This window comes from Belonocnema kinseyi, chromosome 9 (genome assembly GCF_010883055.1).
Source record: "Belonocnema kinseyi isolate 2016_QV_RU_SX_M_011 chromosome 9, B_treatae_v1, whole genome shotgun sequence".
Lineage (NCBI taxonomy): Eukaryota > Metazoa > Arthropoda > Insecta > Hymenoptera > Cynipidae > Belonocnema > Belonocnema kinseyi.
Window position 1 is genome coordinate 78,229,827 of NC_046665.1, and position 15,940 is coordinate 78,245,766.

The 15,940-nt window shown below is 33.3% G+C and overlaps 1 protein-coding gene across 3 annotated transcripts in view; it reads left to right on the forward strand.

Moving 5' to 3' along the window:
* Positions 1 to 15,940, forward strand: part of LOC117179899 — a 380,815-nt gene that overhangs the window by 9,853 nt on the left and 355,022 nt on the right. The window contains exons 1-3 of one of the 3 annotated variants that reach the window (XM_033372094.1): positions 9,902 to 9,987; positions 10,836 to 10,915; positions 15,223 to 15,619. In XM_033372094.1, coding sequence (XP_033227985.1) covers positions 15,371 to 15,619 — 249 coding nt within the window. In that variant the 5' untranslated portion in view covers positions 9,902 to 9,987; positions 10,836 to 10,915; positions 15,223 to 15,370. Of the gene's footprint in view, positions 1 to 9,901; positions 9,988 to 10,706; positions 10,916 to 15,222; positions 15,620 to 15,940 lie in introns of those variants that run through there. The other 2 variants (XM_033372096.1, XM_033372095.1) reach the window with 2 other exon arrangements.

A 15,940-nucleotide genomic window follows, 5' to 3' on the forward strand; every position in this document is an offset into this window, starting at 1 on the left:
GGTTAATTCCTTCGGGACCACCCCTGGACAATTGTCCGCGACTGCCTATTTATTTTTGTAACCATATTCAGCAGAATCCCTTGGTACAGGGACCCTCTATCCACAACCCGAGGACGCGTTCGGTGGCTTTGTCATAGGCCCTTCGGTTTCATTCTAGAGGAATCAAAACCGAATATATATATATATACAGGTATATTCTGCATCAAGGCAGCGAAGTAGTCTTTTTACTGTTGAGCGTAATAAGTTTATGGTTTTCTAGTTTTGTCATGAAATTATGTTTCATGGTTGAGGTCAGTTTAAAGGGACAAGTACCGTGCAGAACAGTGCGTGTGGGAAAAGTAACGAACACGTATGTGCGCGCATTTTCCGCGAATAATAAAATGCACTTTATCGTCCTAGGTCGATAAAGAACCCCGCCAACAAAACTGACCTTCTTTGCTGTTTAGAACTACGCCCAGAAAGTGAGGAAAACATACTCGTGTTACAAAAAAATCTGTATGCTACTAATCTAAGCGACTTCAGTTTCCTTTTACTTTCACTTCTCTTCTACCTCAATTATGACATTTTTTCACATCCATTCTTTCATTATTTCTCATTCATTCCTCTAGTTTTCTCCACTTCCTTTATCCACTTCTCACCCAATCCATCATCCATCTAGAATCTTTATCGCATCCTTTTTCCAGCTTCCCTCAATTTCCATTCCTCTCCTACATTCTCCCCATATATACTCCCATGTTTCATCTTCCCATGCACAGATCCTAAACTTTTAGTTCTCTTCCTTTTCGCAATATACCCCTTCCTTTACCTCATCACCTAATTTAAATCTTGCTATTTGGGTCCATCTTCTCTCTCTCCATTTATTTGCAAAGTATATCCCAAATACTTAAACTACTTTACTTCTTCTAAACTTACGCCTACCCATCTCCCAACCCATTTTTCTTTCTTTCCTCTCCTTTTCTAAACATTATTATCTTTCTCATTTTTATATTTAAATTCAACTTTTCCCCATCTAAGTATTTCTCCAATATTTTAACTAAGCCCGCCATCCCTTCTTCATCCTCTACCGTCAACACTATATCGTCCGCGTCTACCATTTTTCTCCTAATTTCTTCTTCCAAGTCTGAAATCTCCTTATTAAGCCCTCCTTTATCCCCTTTTTCACCATAACTTTTTTCTATTCTGTGTGGATCCAATGAATTATACGCCGTCTTTAAGCCCACGAAAATTTCCATCATTGCCCTTTATTCCAGGTTAATCCTTTTAGTTAAAAAATAATGCAGAACATATATGTTACCGATCACCCCCATTCCTTCCCTAAACCCTGTCTGATTCGGTAGCTTTATCTTCTTTTCCCAAGTTCTTTCTTCAACCTTTCCAATAAAACTACTATATACAATGTTGGAATTAGTTTCACTTACTTTTAATTTTTAACCTCCTTTTTTACTACGTAAATACAACTACTTATTATTTATAACACGTTTATTATTTCCTCCCCTGTTATATCCTGTTATATTCTGGTTAGCTTTTTTCCTTCTCTCTCTCTTTTTCAAAGTTCTTTTTACGTTTTTTCTTTTTCCGTCTCTTCTTCAAACCTTTTATTTTTCACCTCTTTTTTTGAACACACAACTCAATATAATCCTTCTTTGTCTCTTCCATATTTTTCTCCACTTCTTTGCCTTTTTTCATTCTCTTAATTCCTTCCTTACTTCCTTCTTCTCTTTGCATTCTTCATCTCATCCAGCCCCCTCCCCTCACTTCTTACTTTTCTAGTTCACTTTAAAACTCTTTTTATTTTCCCTATCTCCTCTTACTGCTGTTTTTTATCTTTGCTTCCTTACTAGCCATACTGTTTTACTCGTTTCTCCATATAATGCTACGATTATGGAAAAGTAATTCGAATTTATTCCCCTATCTTTAGAACAATCTTCTTTTTTCAATAGAAAAAGCGTCCTTTTAGATTGAAAATTCATCTTTTTGTATAGGAAAGTCATCATTCGTGATTGAAAATTCATCTTTTTTGTATAGAAAAGTCATCATTCGTGAATAAAAAGTGATCTTTCTTGTTTAAATCTAAGGTTTATTGATGAAAATTCAACTGTCTTCCGATAATTTAGTGCTTTTGGCTGAATTTTTGTGCATTGGCACCCTTGCTACACACGATATTTGTATGACCTAGTGAACGATAAACAAGACGTTGAATGAGTACAAATGTCTGTTGTGGGCTTTCGGAGCAATGAAAGGTAAAGCTTCAGGCGATGAATGGAGACTGGTTGTTTGGAATTGTGGGGGGGGGGGGGGGAATGATCTCAAGGTAAAAGAATTATGAGAAACTATGCACGTAAGGAAACTAGATATTTTATGTGTGTCTGAAACAAAGAAAAAGGGATGCGAAAGTAGACATAAAAACTGAGTGTTAAAGGCAGATTGGAAATATGGTCAGGAGTAGATAGTGTAATGCGTGGTATGCAAGGAGTAGGTCTGATTATGAATGAAAGAGCACAGGAGCATTTCGAAAATCATGATTTCATGTCACCCAGACTGCTGTGGGCTAGAATGAAAATAGGAATCAGAAGATTATTTATCATAGCGTGCAACGCCCCAGTTGATAGTGATCCCAGAGAAGTAAAACACGTCTTCTGGGACACTTTAAATGACACAATAAATATTTGCGATCATGGTAAAAGAATAATTCTGCTAGGAGATATGAGTAGATGGGTGGACATCTAAGATCAGGGTACAGAAAAAGTACTGCTAAATTTTGGGGATCCGAGAACGAACTATAACGGAGATGAATTAGTTGGCTTATGGTTAGAAAAGGACCTATTTATTGAAAATACTTGGTATAGGCATAAAATGATTCACATGTGCATCTGGTCTCAAGGAAATATTCACAGTATAATTGACTTTGTTGTTGCGGTAAAAGACTAAGAGAGATAAGTAGTTAAAGATACAGATCGTAGGCCAGGGATGAAGAAAAAAGAAAACAAAACAAATGTGAATAGATTTTCAAAAAAAGAAAACTTATAACATAGATAGGGCAACTTGAGAGGCGCTTATGAGAAACAAAGATATAGAGGGTGCATAGACTAATTTCCGGGATATCATTGTTAGATGTGCAATGCGAAAAGTGTTGTATCGCGGTTTTAGGAATAATGTCTGGTGATGCATGGTGAAATGATGAAATTGAGGCTGCCTAAAAAGCAAAGAAAAAAGCGTACTGGATAACTTTGAACATCGCAGGTCTTAGCGATGAGGGAAGAAATAGACGTAAAAATGATTACAGACATAAAAAGAGGGTACTCAAACGACTAGTTAAGGAAATTGAAGATAAAATTAGAACAGAAGAAGAGAAGACAATACAAAGCGACTTTGAAGGAAGCAAGAAACTGCTTTATAAAAAGTGAAGGGAACTGAAAGTACAGAATTTGTCAACATGAGAAATAGTATTAGGGAAATGCTATGTATATGATGCAGACGGAATACTAGACGCTTTCAGACTATTTTAGGGGACAATTTGGAGATAAAGCTATAGGACACCACAACTGCGATGTAGAACACGGTGCGCTAGAAGACTCAATTGAGGAAGTCTGTCTCACCGAGGTTAGGGATATAATTAGGAACTTGAAAAACGGTAAAGCTGCCGGGGTAGACTCTATTAACACTGAAATGCTTAAACATGGTGGCAAATACATACCACTTAGACTGTGCGAATTAATAAATTTATGTATTGAGATGGGAGAAGTCCCCGATGATTGGAAAAAAGCGATTATCGTATCAATATACAAAAGAAAGGGAGATAAAAGCGACTTAAATAATTACAGAGGAATCAGCTTATTAAGTTCCGTAAGTAAAATATACTCAATAATACTTATTCGTAGAGTAATGAAAATAACAGAAGAAGAGATTTGAAAAGTCCAAAGTGGGTTTATGCCAGGAAGGTCATGCACGGATTAAATATTTAGCTTAAGACAGCTCACAGAAAAAAAGTTTGAGAGTAGGAAAAAAATTTCTATGAATTTGTTGACCTAGAAAAAGCTTTTGACAAGGTAGATAGAAGTAAACTTTCGGAAATACATAAACGAAGGTAAAAAAGTTATTGGTAGAGCACGGCCCATCATCAGAAGTACAAATATATCAAATAAAGCTAAAATAGCAATATATAATTTCAAATTTGTACCGGCTGTACTATACGGTAGCGAGACATGGACCTATCAAGAAAAAGATAAGAGTAAAATTAACGCGATTGACATGAGATTTCTGCGCATAATATGCGGGAAAACTCTTATGGACAAAGTGAGTAATGAGATAATTCTCAAAGAATATGGTGCAGAAGAAATTGGTCCGTCGTTGGGCAGCCATTTTACATTTTTCGCCGGCTCTACAGGTACGAAAGTCGTGTTTATCCTGCACGTCCGACAAAAAAGTAATTTATGTGGTTAATGATTCAATTATTTTATTGAAATATTATTTTATTATTTTTATCTTCATTGATTGTAAATGAAATTTTTGTTGAAAATTCATCATTTGGAGAGTTCAGTGTTTACGGTTTTCTTAAACATTGCACTTTTTAGATTAAAAACTCAACTATTTTGTTGAAAATTCATCTGCTCTAGTATAAAATCATTTTTGTATAAAAATTTAAGTATTTTGTAGAAAATTCGTCGTTTTTCTAGTTAAATTAAACTATTCTTTATTTAGGATTAAAATCTTTTTTGTTAGAAATGTGAACTAATACATTTCCAATATTTTCGTAAAAAAATCACCCAATTTCCTTTTTGTAGATCATTTGCGGCTGTTATTAATTCAAGTGCAATCGCGGTATTTACTTCCTTAGGCAACTATAGAGATTACAGCTTGTCATCGATCTGACTCCTTCAGCGCATTGTACGGAGTCCAGTTCAGAATATGAATCATACCTATACTCGCAACAGTAAAGAATGATCGAACAAATATAATTTACAAGGATATAGAGCGCCGGCTGTTGGCTGGTCTATATATACTCACTTTTCATTTCAGAAACTCACATTAATTGATATATTATACATAATTTATATTGAATGAGTTTAAATAATGTAATTATGAACACTAATTCTCTGGAACAGAAAAGGTCTAATTGCATGAAAATTGTATTTGTCGAGAATTGAACCCGGTTTTCCAAGCAAGCTTCGGTTCGGTGCTGTTCGAACGTTATTGAATGCGGGGCATCCAGGAATGGTTACTGGACTGCTGCAAAAGTGTAAACTCAGTTGAGTTCCCAATAGAAAACTATACACTATACTTCGATTAAGACTTCATCATTTCCACAACTTAGACATGATATACAGAATTCTATTATTGATTCTAGAAAGTATAGTAATCCATGCTTTCTATTCTTCTTTGAGAAAATTTACTTTTCAGGAGACATTTTAGTTTTTCATTTGCGCAAAGTTTGATGTACTTAAATTGTTGGTGGTAACGTACGAAGAGTATACAACAACCTTAAAGTATTAAAGATAAGGTTTCATACAGCAGAGATACAAATTCTTAACGATTATTGTGTAGTTTCAGATTCCTTTCCGTCTCTTCTGCATATATTCCTGTACTTCTGCTTTAGAATGCATTTAAATTTATCCTGAACCTAATTTTGTTGAAATGACCTTATATTTCTTTGATTTACATTTAATTGATTTTACATTCCAGTTAAAATTACTTCGAATTCGTTTGAAGTTCGTTTAATTCCACTGAATTTCTTTCACATTCCTTACAGCTCAGATGTATGTATGCCTGTTTGCCGGTCTGTGAGCACGATAACTTTTGAAAAAATGAAGATTCGCAATTGGTACATATTTTTAGTGCCGGAAAATGAATGTCAAGTTCGTTAGCCACATTTTAAAATTAAAAAAATTAGAGAATTTTCAAAACTTTTAAGGCCATTTTTTTAAGATTTAAAAATTGTATATATGGCTTTTCGTACTAATTGGAAAGTCGAACAATTTATCTTCATGCCATCTTTCGATAAAAAAAAATTATCCGAGTTTTAGCATTTTTAAAATTTCTAAAAAATAGTAATTGTGGCTCAGATAGTATCGTGATTTTTTATATTCCAACACTGCAGTCTGGACAGCCACGCTAGTGTGGGTTCGATTCTCAAAGCAGGAAGCGAGGCTGGATATTTTTTCAGAAAGCTTCGCTTTAATTCCTTGGTGCATTTGCAACAGATACCCTACAATTAAAAAGCAACCATATACTGCAGTCGCTAATGGCCCTGGCTATAAACATTTAATTAATACAAAAAATTTTAACATACGAAAATAAAAATGTTAAGCCAAGCAACGCTCAATATTAAAAAAAGTCCAGAGAAGAAAAACATTGCTTTTGGAAAGCCCTACAAGATTATAATAACAACTTTTTGAATTTTCTTGAAAAATGTAAAATTCAAATTTTGATCGCATAAAGAATAATCAAAAATAAAATTTTTGATTTTGCGGTTAATCTATGCGAAATACCAAAAAAGATAAAAATTCAAAAATTCTGCACCCAAGAAAGATCTACGAATTTGTTCTTAATCGGTTTTTGGTAGGATACGTAATTTTTGTTTTAATCGTGAAAAATAAAATTCTAGGAATACAAAAATTAAGTTTTTGGAAAAACGACGCACGCTATTAAAAAAAAAGACTTCACAAAAGTTGCTCTTACAAAAAAGAGCTACAAATTTACCATACATAATTCTTTGATAGAACGCGTAGTTATTGTTTTAATCGTAAAAAATAACATTAATGATAGAAAATTTAATTTTTGGAGAAACGATACAAGATACGAAAAAAAGAATGGAAAAAAGTTTAGCACCAAAAAAAGATATACAGATTTGTTATCAATCAGTTTTTGATAAGATGCGTATTTTTTGTTTGAAGCGTAAAAAATGACTCAAAATGAACGAATTAAATTTTTGGCACTTTTAAAAATGATAAAAACAAGACAATAGAAATATATCTGTTTCAATATCAGTGCATATTATGAATTGCAATGATTAATAAAGATAAAATAAGAGTTCTTAATTTAATATAGAAAATTTCGCACTTCGGTCAAAATCGAGGGCGAAGCACGAGATACTTGATGAGAATGTGTTCGTTAAAGCAAAAGGAGCTTTAACAAGAAATAATACACAGTTATCAAATGACATTAGTCAATGCTTTAACATTTAATTTTAAAAGGTACGTGCACAAATGTGAAGGAAGTTATCCTAATTTATTAGATTATTTTTATCGTACCTAGGGGCAATGCATATTCTTCTTTATTTGTAAAAATATTAACTCTTATATTTTTCGTCGAGAATTTATCTTGTTTGCTTGCAAATGGATATTTTTTAAATGAAATGCAACTATTTAATTGATAATTAATGAATTTTCGTTCAAAATTAGTAGTTTTTATTACAAAATTAGTCTTCTTGGTTGAAAAGTCATCTTTTTAATTAAAAATTAATTAATTTAGTTGAAGTTGCAATATTTTTACTTGAAAGGTTAGTAATATAAAGTCCTTTATATTAAATACAATATTTTATATACATTTATTTTATTTAGAATAATTTAATCTTCTATTATTTCTCTTTTTACATTCTTATCAGAGAAGGTATTAGATTTGTGTAAAATTTGCCCCCCCCCCCCCAGTTTTTGTCAAATGTCCATGTTTCGAGACCCCCTGAATCCGAAAAAGAGGTTTTTATGAATGTGTCTGCCTATCTGTATGTATGTATGTCTGTCTGTAAGAACGGTAACTTTTGAAAAAAATATTCTATTAGCTTGGCCTTTGGTACATTCTGTTAGTGCCATAAACTAAAGGTCAAGTTCTTTAGCAAGCCATTTTGGATAAAAATTCAAAAAGTGAGCACATTTTGAATATTTTTGAAACCACTTTCTTTCAAGGTTCAAAACTTCTCTGCACGGATATTCGTATTATTCAAAAAGTCGTACACTTTATCTGAATGAGTTTTTTCATAAAACCAAAAATTACTAGAGTTACAGCATTTACAAAATTCTTAAAACACACGAAAATGAACATTTTAAGCCAAATGATGCACGATATGAAAAAGTCAAAAGAAGAACATTTTTTATTTTTGAATGCCCTACAAAATTATCATAACAACGTTTTGAATTTTTTAAAAAAATCGAAAATTCAAATGGTCAGTTTCAAGAGAAATTACAAAGTTCCAAAAGATGACGCCCCTGTATTCTGTGCCGACAGGCTGACATTTTCAGGTTCGTTTAAATATCTGGGAGTAATCTTAGATGCTAAACTGAACTGGGCGAAGCACCCGGCAACCCAATGCAGGAAGCTTTTCATGACTTTTTGGATGCACAGGAGAGCCTTTGGGTTGATAAAACACTAACCAGCTATGAATCTCGATTGAAACTGATCGCCCACCCTCCCCCCTCAATAATCGAAGTTTCGTAGGACTGTCGTTGTAAATAGACTCTCCACCCTAGACGCTTTGAGAGACTCCTTTAGTGAATTCTTAGAAGATGGAGCAATAGGGCACCACGAGTGCGATGTAGAACACGATGCGGTAGAAAATTCAATTGACAAAGTCTGGTTCACTGAGGTTAGGGATATAATTTAGAAGTTAAAAAACGGTAAGGTGTAGAGAGTATGTGTAATATTTAAATCGTAAAAATAACATTAGAAATGAGCAAATTCAGTTGATGAAGATACGTCAGAAAATTATAATATCACGTTCATTAACAACATTTTAGTTAGGTATGCACATTGCACATGACAAGAATGTATTCGTTAAAGCCGAAGGAGCTTTAACAAAAGAGAATTCACAATCACCAAATTACTGTTGTCGATGCTTTGACCTATACTTTTAAAAACTATGTACACAAAGAATTAGCACATAGCGCAAGTTAAATATATAATCGAGCGTGAAGAGCGCTGGAACTTGCGAGCTACATGCAGAGTGCGCGATGAGAATGTACCGATTACAATTTTTGGAAATATGCTTGAAGGTACCTGTATTCTAAAAATATGTTTAGTCTTAGTTCATATTAAGAAAAAAATTTTCAACTCGATGTATAAATTTTAATTATATAATGTTTAATATTTTAATTACAAAATGTAAACGTAGTTTGTTTAATTTGATTTGTAGCTCATTTAAAGGGAAAAATTAAATTATGCCATTGCTTATAATTGAGAGTCTATTACATTTAAATTTTTACGAAGTGTGCAGACACCCCGGAAATATTTCGTTCACGGTCAACGAATTTCGGTAAATTTATTCGCCCTTTCCGTTTTCTTTGTGTACAACGAAAATATTTGTTCTACTTTCAACGAATTTTGGTGAACCTAACACGGACTCAATTTTAATCAGTTGAATTTTCTAAAAGTGTAACTTCAATGTTTTTTTTTGTGTGAATTTACTATGAATGAAAATTGATTTCACAAATAATTGATTTTAATTGAATATGTGTACATGGATCAACAACCAGGAACGTAATGAATAACATTATCAAAAAAAAGGCAAATATGATTTATTTATTTTTATTTTAAAAAAGAGAGCAGTAGAAATTTGACTTTCCAAACAAAGGGTTTAATTTAGAAATCCAGTCAAAGAGGTCGGCAGCGTCCTCGAGGAAGGATTTAGTAGGCTAAATTTCCAAATTTTTTAATTTCCTTGCTTTTAGACCACTGATATAGAAAAAGAAGAATGTAGCACAGAATATTAAATTTCTTATCGACATTCAACTTGACAGGAACTTCAGTTCTTTTCAAACTTGCGTCATAGGGACTTAAGGAGCTAATTTTATTAATTCTCCTGATTTTTTAACCACTGAAAAAAAATAATGTCAAATAGAAAATTTTATTCCTTATTGCTTTTCTACATGCCAATAGTTTCAATTTTAGTTGTTTCCGAGAAAAATTGGACAAAAAGAACAGCTTCCTGAATTAGTATCTGAAGAGCAAAAATTCAAAATTTCTTAATTTTTCTTAGTTCTTGACCACTGATCAAAAAAGGTAATAAATAATCATATAGAAATATTTTTCCCAATGTTCATTACGGCTGGTTAACATGCGTGTCAAATTTCAACCCTCTAGCCTAATTATTGTAAGAGCTAGGAGTAGTAAACGACAGGCGGATGGACGGCAGACATCAGACAATCGTATGTCTCCTTTAAAATGACAAATTTAATTTCTGATTATCCCTAAACTAAATTCTAATAAATAAACTTTCCTCGCATGTTGTAAAATAGTTTATACTCATTTATGCACATGACGTTAAAACAGTATTCACTGCAAACTCCCATAAATACAACTCTACAAGTTCGCGCGAAAAATGCAAAAACTACCACATTTACCCTGGCTCGCTAAATTTTTCGACAGGAATACGTTATTAATCCATATATTGTCGGCATTCGGTTCCGATTCTACTCTTTATACACCACCGTTGTCATTATCTGTTTCGCGCGAGGACCGAATTTAATAGAGATTTATACCGGCATCCCCCTACAGCTGGTCTTCGTCCAATCACCATTCACTTTTGCTTGCTTTTGCACATGGACTCTACATAGAACCCCTACATGCCGCACCAGGGCCGTCGGGTCATTTATGGTGTCACAAATGGCGCCTGCGCCAACCATGAAGCACTATGAGGCGCGTGCGCTGCATTTTTGTTTTATCTATAAGGGCAGCTACCCTCGTCGAGGGTGGTTAGTTCTCACCCGTCTCGGGTCCGGGAGGTTGTCAGAAAGATCGCGCTGAAAATTGACTTCACTTAAACTGTGGATCTGTCAAATTTTCGGGAATTTTTATATTAAAAATTATCAACACATGTTTTCCTTATCACAATTTCCGCTTTGATACAGTGTTTGTCAAAACAAGTTGAAAATCTGTTAACCGCAGTGCAGATGTTCAGGAACCGGAAACCGGATATTTGAAGGAAAAGGTTAGAAAGGTTTTTTGGGAGAAAATCAAAAACACTTTCACCGCCTGTGGAATTTCGTTTATTTACGTATCCTATCCTAATTTAGTTCAGAAGGGTTTAAGAAAGAGGTGACATAAAGAAATGATAATCTATAAAAGGTAAATAATATTTTAAAAAATGAAGACATGAAAGAAATTTATAAATCTGGTTGCCAATTCTTTGAAACGAATGATTCTATATGAATAAAGAGTATTTGAAACGTTAATGGTAAGAGAAAAGAGTATAATAGCAATTAGAAATTACTAGACATGAAATGTAAATAAAAACTTGACATTCAACATAATTGATAAAAGATAACTAACATACGAAAATCTAATCTCAATAATGGAATTCGAGATTCCATATTGCGTTTTCACACTAAATCTGAATGTATCAATTGAATCTGTAACAGAATAATCAAAGAATATAATAGTCTTTTTTTATACTGACACAGATTTTTGTATCGGTTGAATAACATTGCAGCAAAAATAACACCTCTAGATTTAATGTGATGGTAATGTTTTCCTAGCACAACATCCTCGGAGCTGTTTTCCTAGCGATACTATAACCATAATGCAGTATATATCCCATCTGGAATAATAGAGTAACCTTAAACAGAAATAATAATGGTATGGGCAAATAACATTTTGAACAAGCAAAAATAATCTAAATTGATCAATAAACTAAATGCTAAACTATTTTTGATCCAAAGGATAAAAACTTTGAAAAAATAAAAAAGTATTATACATTTATTTTTTGAAAATACACTTGTCAATTGTTTGCGATAAACGATAATATCGGATTTAATCTGTATATTTAAAATTTAAATTCTAAAATATAAAACACGATAGCGGAAAATACAAATAACATGACATGAAATGCAAATAAAAATTTGACATGCGACATGAATAAAAAAGGACATGCTTCACTAACATGATCAAAAGATAATGTTTAGTCTGAATGATAGGTTTCGTTGCATAAAAGATTAGTTTTTCTCAACTCTGCATTTGATAATATTGAATAAAAAACTTTTCTAATCAGCAATTATCTTTTGAAATATTTCTCCTTTTTTCTCTGTTAAAGGCACTCAATAAACTATTCTAAAAATATATAATATGTGTGTGTGTGTGTGTAAAATACTCGCATCTTCGAGTCTCGGTTTAATATCAGATTGAAAAGGATGAAATCTGCTATTTATCATTCCTCTTTGTTTAATCCAACGTCCTCTCGAATAGATTGAAGATATTAAGGAGAATCGGAACGGGAAGCAGATAGAGCGTGGAATTTCACACTTGAAAAAATTGGAGTGCAAAACGTTCCATATCGTGCAGATAACTTCCATCGAAGCGTGCCTAAAGATCTCAGTTAATTAGCTTCTAACCTATATTCCTCAATTTAATTCGAGGAATGGAGGTTGGAAAATGGGACATCAGGTTCAATTCACTACGATGGACCATCCTGTTTAATAAGCAGTAATGAAATGCAGATTCTGGAGATTGGATTAGTTGTTAATTGCAGTGAAAACAGATATCCTTCTAATATTTTTTGTAATTTTTATTTACTTTTCCTTTTCTTCAAGAGTGTATCAACACCATAAATCAATGTTAGCTTCTGTAAGGATTGAGAATATTAAGTATGCAGATTATAACATATCACGGGGTTCTTGTGTCAAGTATCACATACTTAAAGGATGAAATATTGCAAAAGCTGTTTAATTTTCAAACCTTGAAGAGTGATTGATACCAGTAGTTGTGAAGTTACCGGTTCAGATTTTAGCACGTTAAATAACCGCTCGCCCACTTTGTTCCAACCTACTGGGATTTCCCCACTATCCTAACTTGATCCTCTTATCCATTCATGCGGAAGTGTCCAGGGTGTATCCATAACATCTATTTTTTCAAAAGTTTTTATAACTTTCGATTAACAAACCATTGTTTATCAAAAATATGTTATAACATAATGACTGACAACTTATGTTTATAGTTGTGGACTAATGTAATTAATTAAATATAATTTCTGTGATACGCCTTGGAAACCTAAGTATATAATTTGTAGAAATTATCCATGAGACACGTCTTACTGACAATTTTAAATAACCCTTGTATTTTTAAATAGATTGGAAAAACTAAGATTTAACAACCTGCTTTCCAATTTAAATTCTTTTTGAAATATTAGTCCTGGTAGATATTGGAATTTAAATTGAATTTTATGAATGAATATTTATTCGAAAGTTCTTTTTCTATACCAAACTTAAAAATTCCGTATGAATCATCACTTTTTGAATATATTGCAAAACTGGGTATTTCATACTTATAAATTTATTGTAATTTGAAGAAAAAATTGTATGAAGTATTCATCATTTAAAACAGAAACGTATAATTTTAAACCATCGTTTTTTCTATTTTAAAATTTGGCCTAGAGAAGAAATCATAGTTCTGTGCTATTCCTTGCTATATTTTCTCTACTTGCAGTTTTTATCATTTTTAGCTCATTTTAAATTTAGGAATACATAAAGTAATTAAAATTTTCCTTTCTATTATAAATCTTCCAATGCATGTTAGAAAAGTAATTTTTATGATTTCATGACCAAAAGTTAGCATCTTGGTTCTTTTACTTTCATGAAGGAATTTTCTTTGAATTTCCGTTATGGCTTTTATAATTCTAGGGCTTGATAATTAAACGTCGGAAGATCTTAAACACAAGGAAGTTTCAGAAACGTTTTATGCACCATAAATGTCTTTTCATACCTCGGTTATGAATTCCTTTTAGAAGGGAATGAAGACAGATGCGCTTTGACGATCGAATCTCGTTAACCGCCCTGTTGCGTGGAATTTCGTAGCAGGGAATAATAACGGAACTGAAGTAGATTCCGTAACGGGTTGCGTTGGTGCATGTGAAGCGTTCTGTTCGAGTTACCGCATTGTAGTAAAAGTTAGCGCCCGACTAAAATGGGAGATTGAATTGCGGGTAAAACGTATGACACTGTCAGTGACATTTACTGCAATTGCGGTATGCTCTACAGCTACTGATGACCTACAATTACTTTTGCGATGAACGAAATTTGATCGATTTTAATTATATACTATCAAGCACTCAAATATGTTTCGATTATTGCCATCAATTTAAAATTACGTCGCAGATACTTCGAATCAGATCACAACCACAGTTAAAAATATTGAAGTCTCGTTGGAATCCTGAGGCAGTCATGGTATTCCTCTTGCGGTCATGATAAAATCACTGAAGGTCATATTGTAGTCAAATGGAATTCATGTTGCAATCATTTCCAATCAAGTTTGAAGTATTTGAAGCCACAGTGCAATCATTGGCTGTCATAATGTATTTACATTGCAGTTATGCGGCAATCACTGGTAGTCATCGTATTCACATTCCAGTCATGAAGAAATCACTGTCAATCATATTGTAGTCAAGCTGAAGTCACGTTTCAATCATTTCCAGTCACGTTTGAATAACTTGAATTTACATTGCAAGCATGAGTCAATCACTGGCACTTATTTTGTATTCACACTGTAGTAATGCGGAAATCACTGGAAATCATATCGCATTCACATAGCAGTCATGAATAAATCACTGTCAGTTGTTGAAATAACGTTTTAATCATTTCCAATCACGTTTGAATAACTTCAATTTACATTGCAAGCTTAAGTCAATCACTGGCAGTCATACGTTATTTACTGGGCGTAATGGTATTCACATTGCAGTCATGAGGCATTCACTGAGTGACATATTGTAAAAAAGTAGAATTCACTTTGCAATTATTTCTAATTACATTTGAATTATTTAAAGGCACATTGCAATCATGAGGCAATTACTAGAAATCATATTGTAGTCCAGTTAAAATCGCATGGGAATCATTTGGAATCACATTTGAATAATTTAAAGCGACATTATTCAAAACAAAATTTAAAACGCAAGCTTTCGAGGCGAATAGATGGATAAATAGATGAATATTCGCATTTCAGAATTTTGGAAATACAGGGGAACATTAAGAAATATGCAGTAATATCTATGAAATTTTCACCATCGTAGTACATATCTTGTGAATTAATTATGAAGAAAGCACAGTCGATATCTTGCCGAGTGAGCAGGTTCTTCCATTAAAACCCTTTTTACGTGACTGGCATCTGAATGGGCGATTATGGATGATGGCTCCTTCATATTCTCGTTTTTATTCCTCCCTAGACATTCCCAGGCGGTGACGAGTGCTAGTAGCGTATTATGGGAACGGTGGTGGAAAACTGAAGGGTCTCGATCGGTTTCTTTTTTCACAGATTCTGCACATATATAAACGGTGATTTTTATATATTTCGATTTTGGAGTTTCCTCCGATGCCTCCTTCCTGAAGAGAGTAGTTCATTTCTTGAAGAATTGTCCACCAGAATTCTAGAGAAGGAGACCAAAAATTGTAGAAAAGAAAAAATGGGAATTTCCGACGTAGAGCAGGCCAAGAGGCGATTGCAGGACATTCTGAAGAAGGCACAAAAGTTCGAGATTCCGACACAGGAAGTTATTTCGACGAGGACGGCAAGGAAACTGCTTGCTAGGTCAAAGAACGCACTAGCTTGGACTATTTGGATAGGAATCTTTGTTCTCATACTTTCTGGCGTCGTTTATGCACGGTGGCCAACGCAGGAAGTTGAAACTGTCAGAACTGTCCTCAGGAGAACGGTAAGTTGCATTTCGATCATTTGTATATTTGGTGAAAAAATAATAATAAATTTTTTCAGATTATTAGAAAATCTTAATGATTCATGCAAAAGCTACACACTCAAAAAGTATTCTTTACATTTAAAAATAATTTCCCTGCAAAAAATCGGTGACCCTGAACTTTGCAAGGTAGGTACCTCCACATACAAAAATGGCAAAAGATTGTTATAATGATTATACGAATTTTGAAGGTTTTCTCAAAAAAATGTTTTATTCAATGTAACAAATCCTTTTTTCCCAGAGCTGTTAAATGAAATGTGAATAAAAATTCTAAGTTAGGCC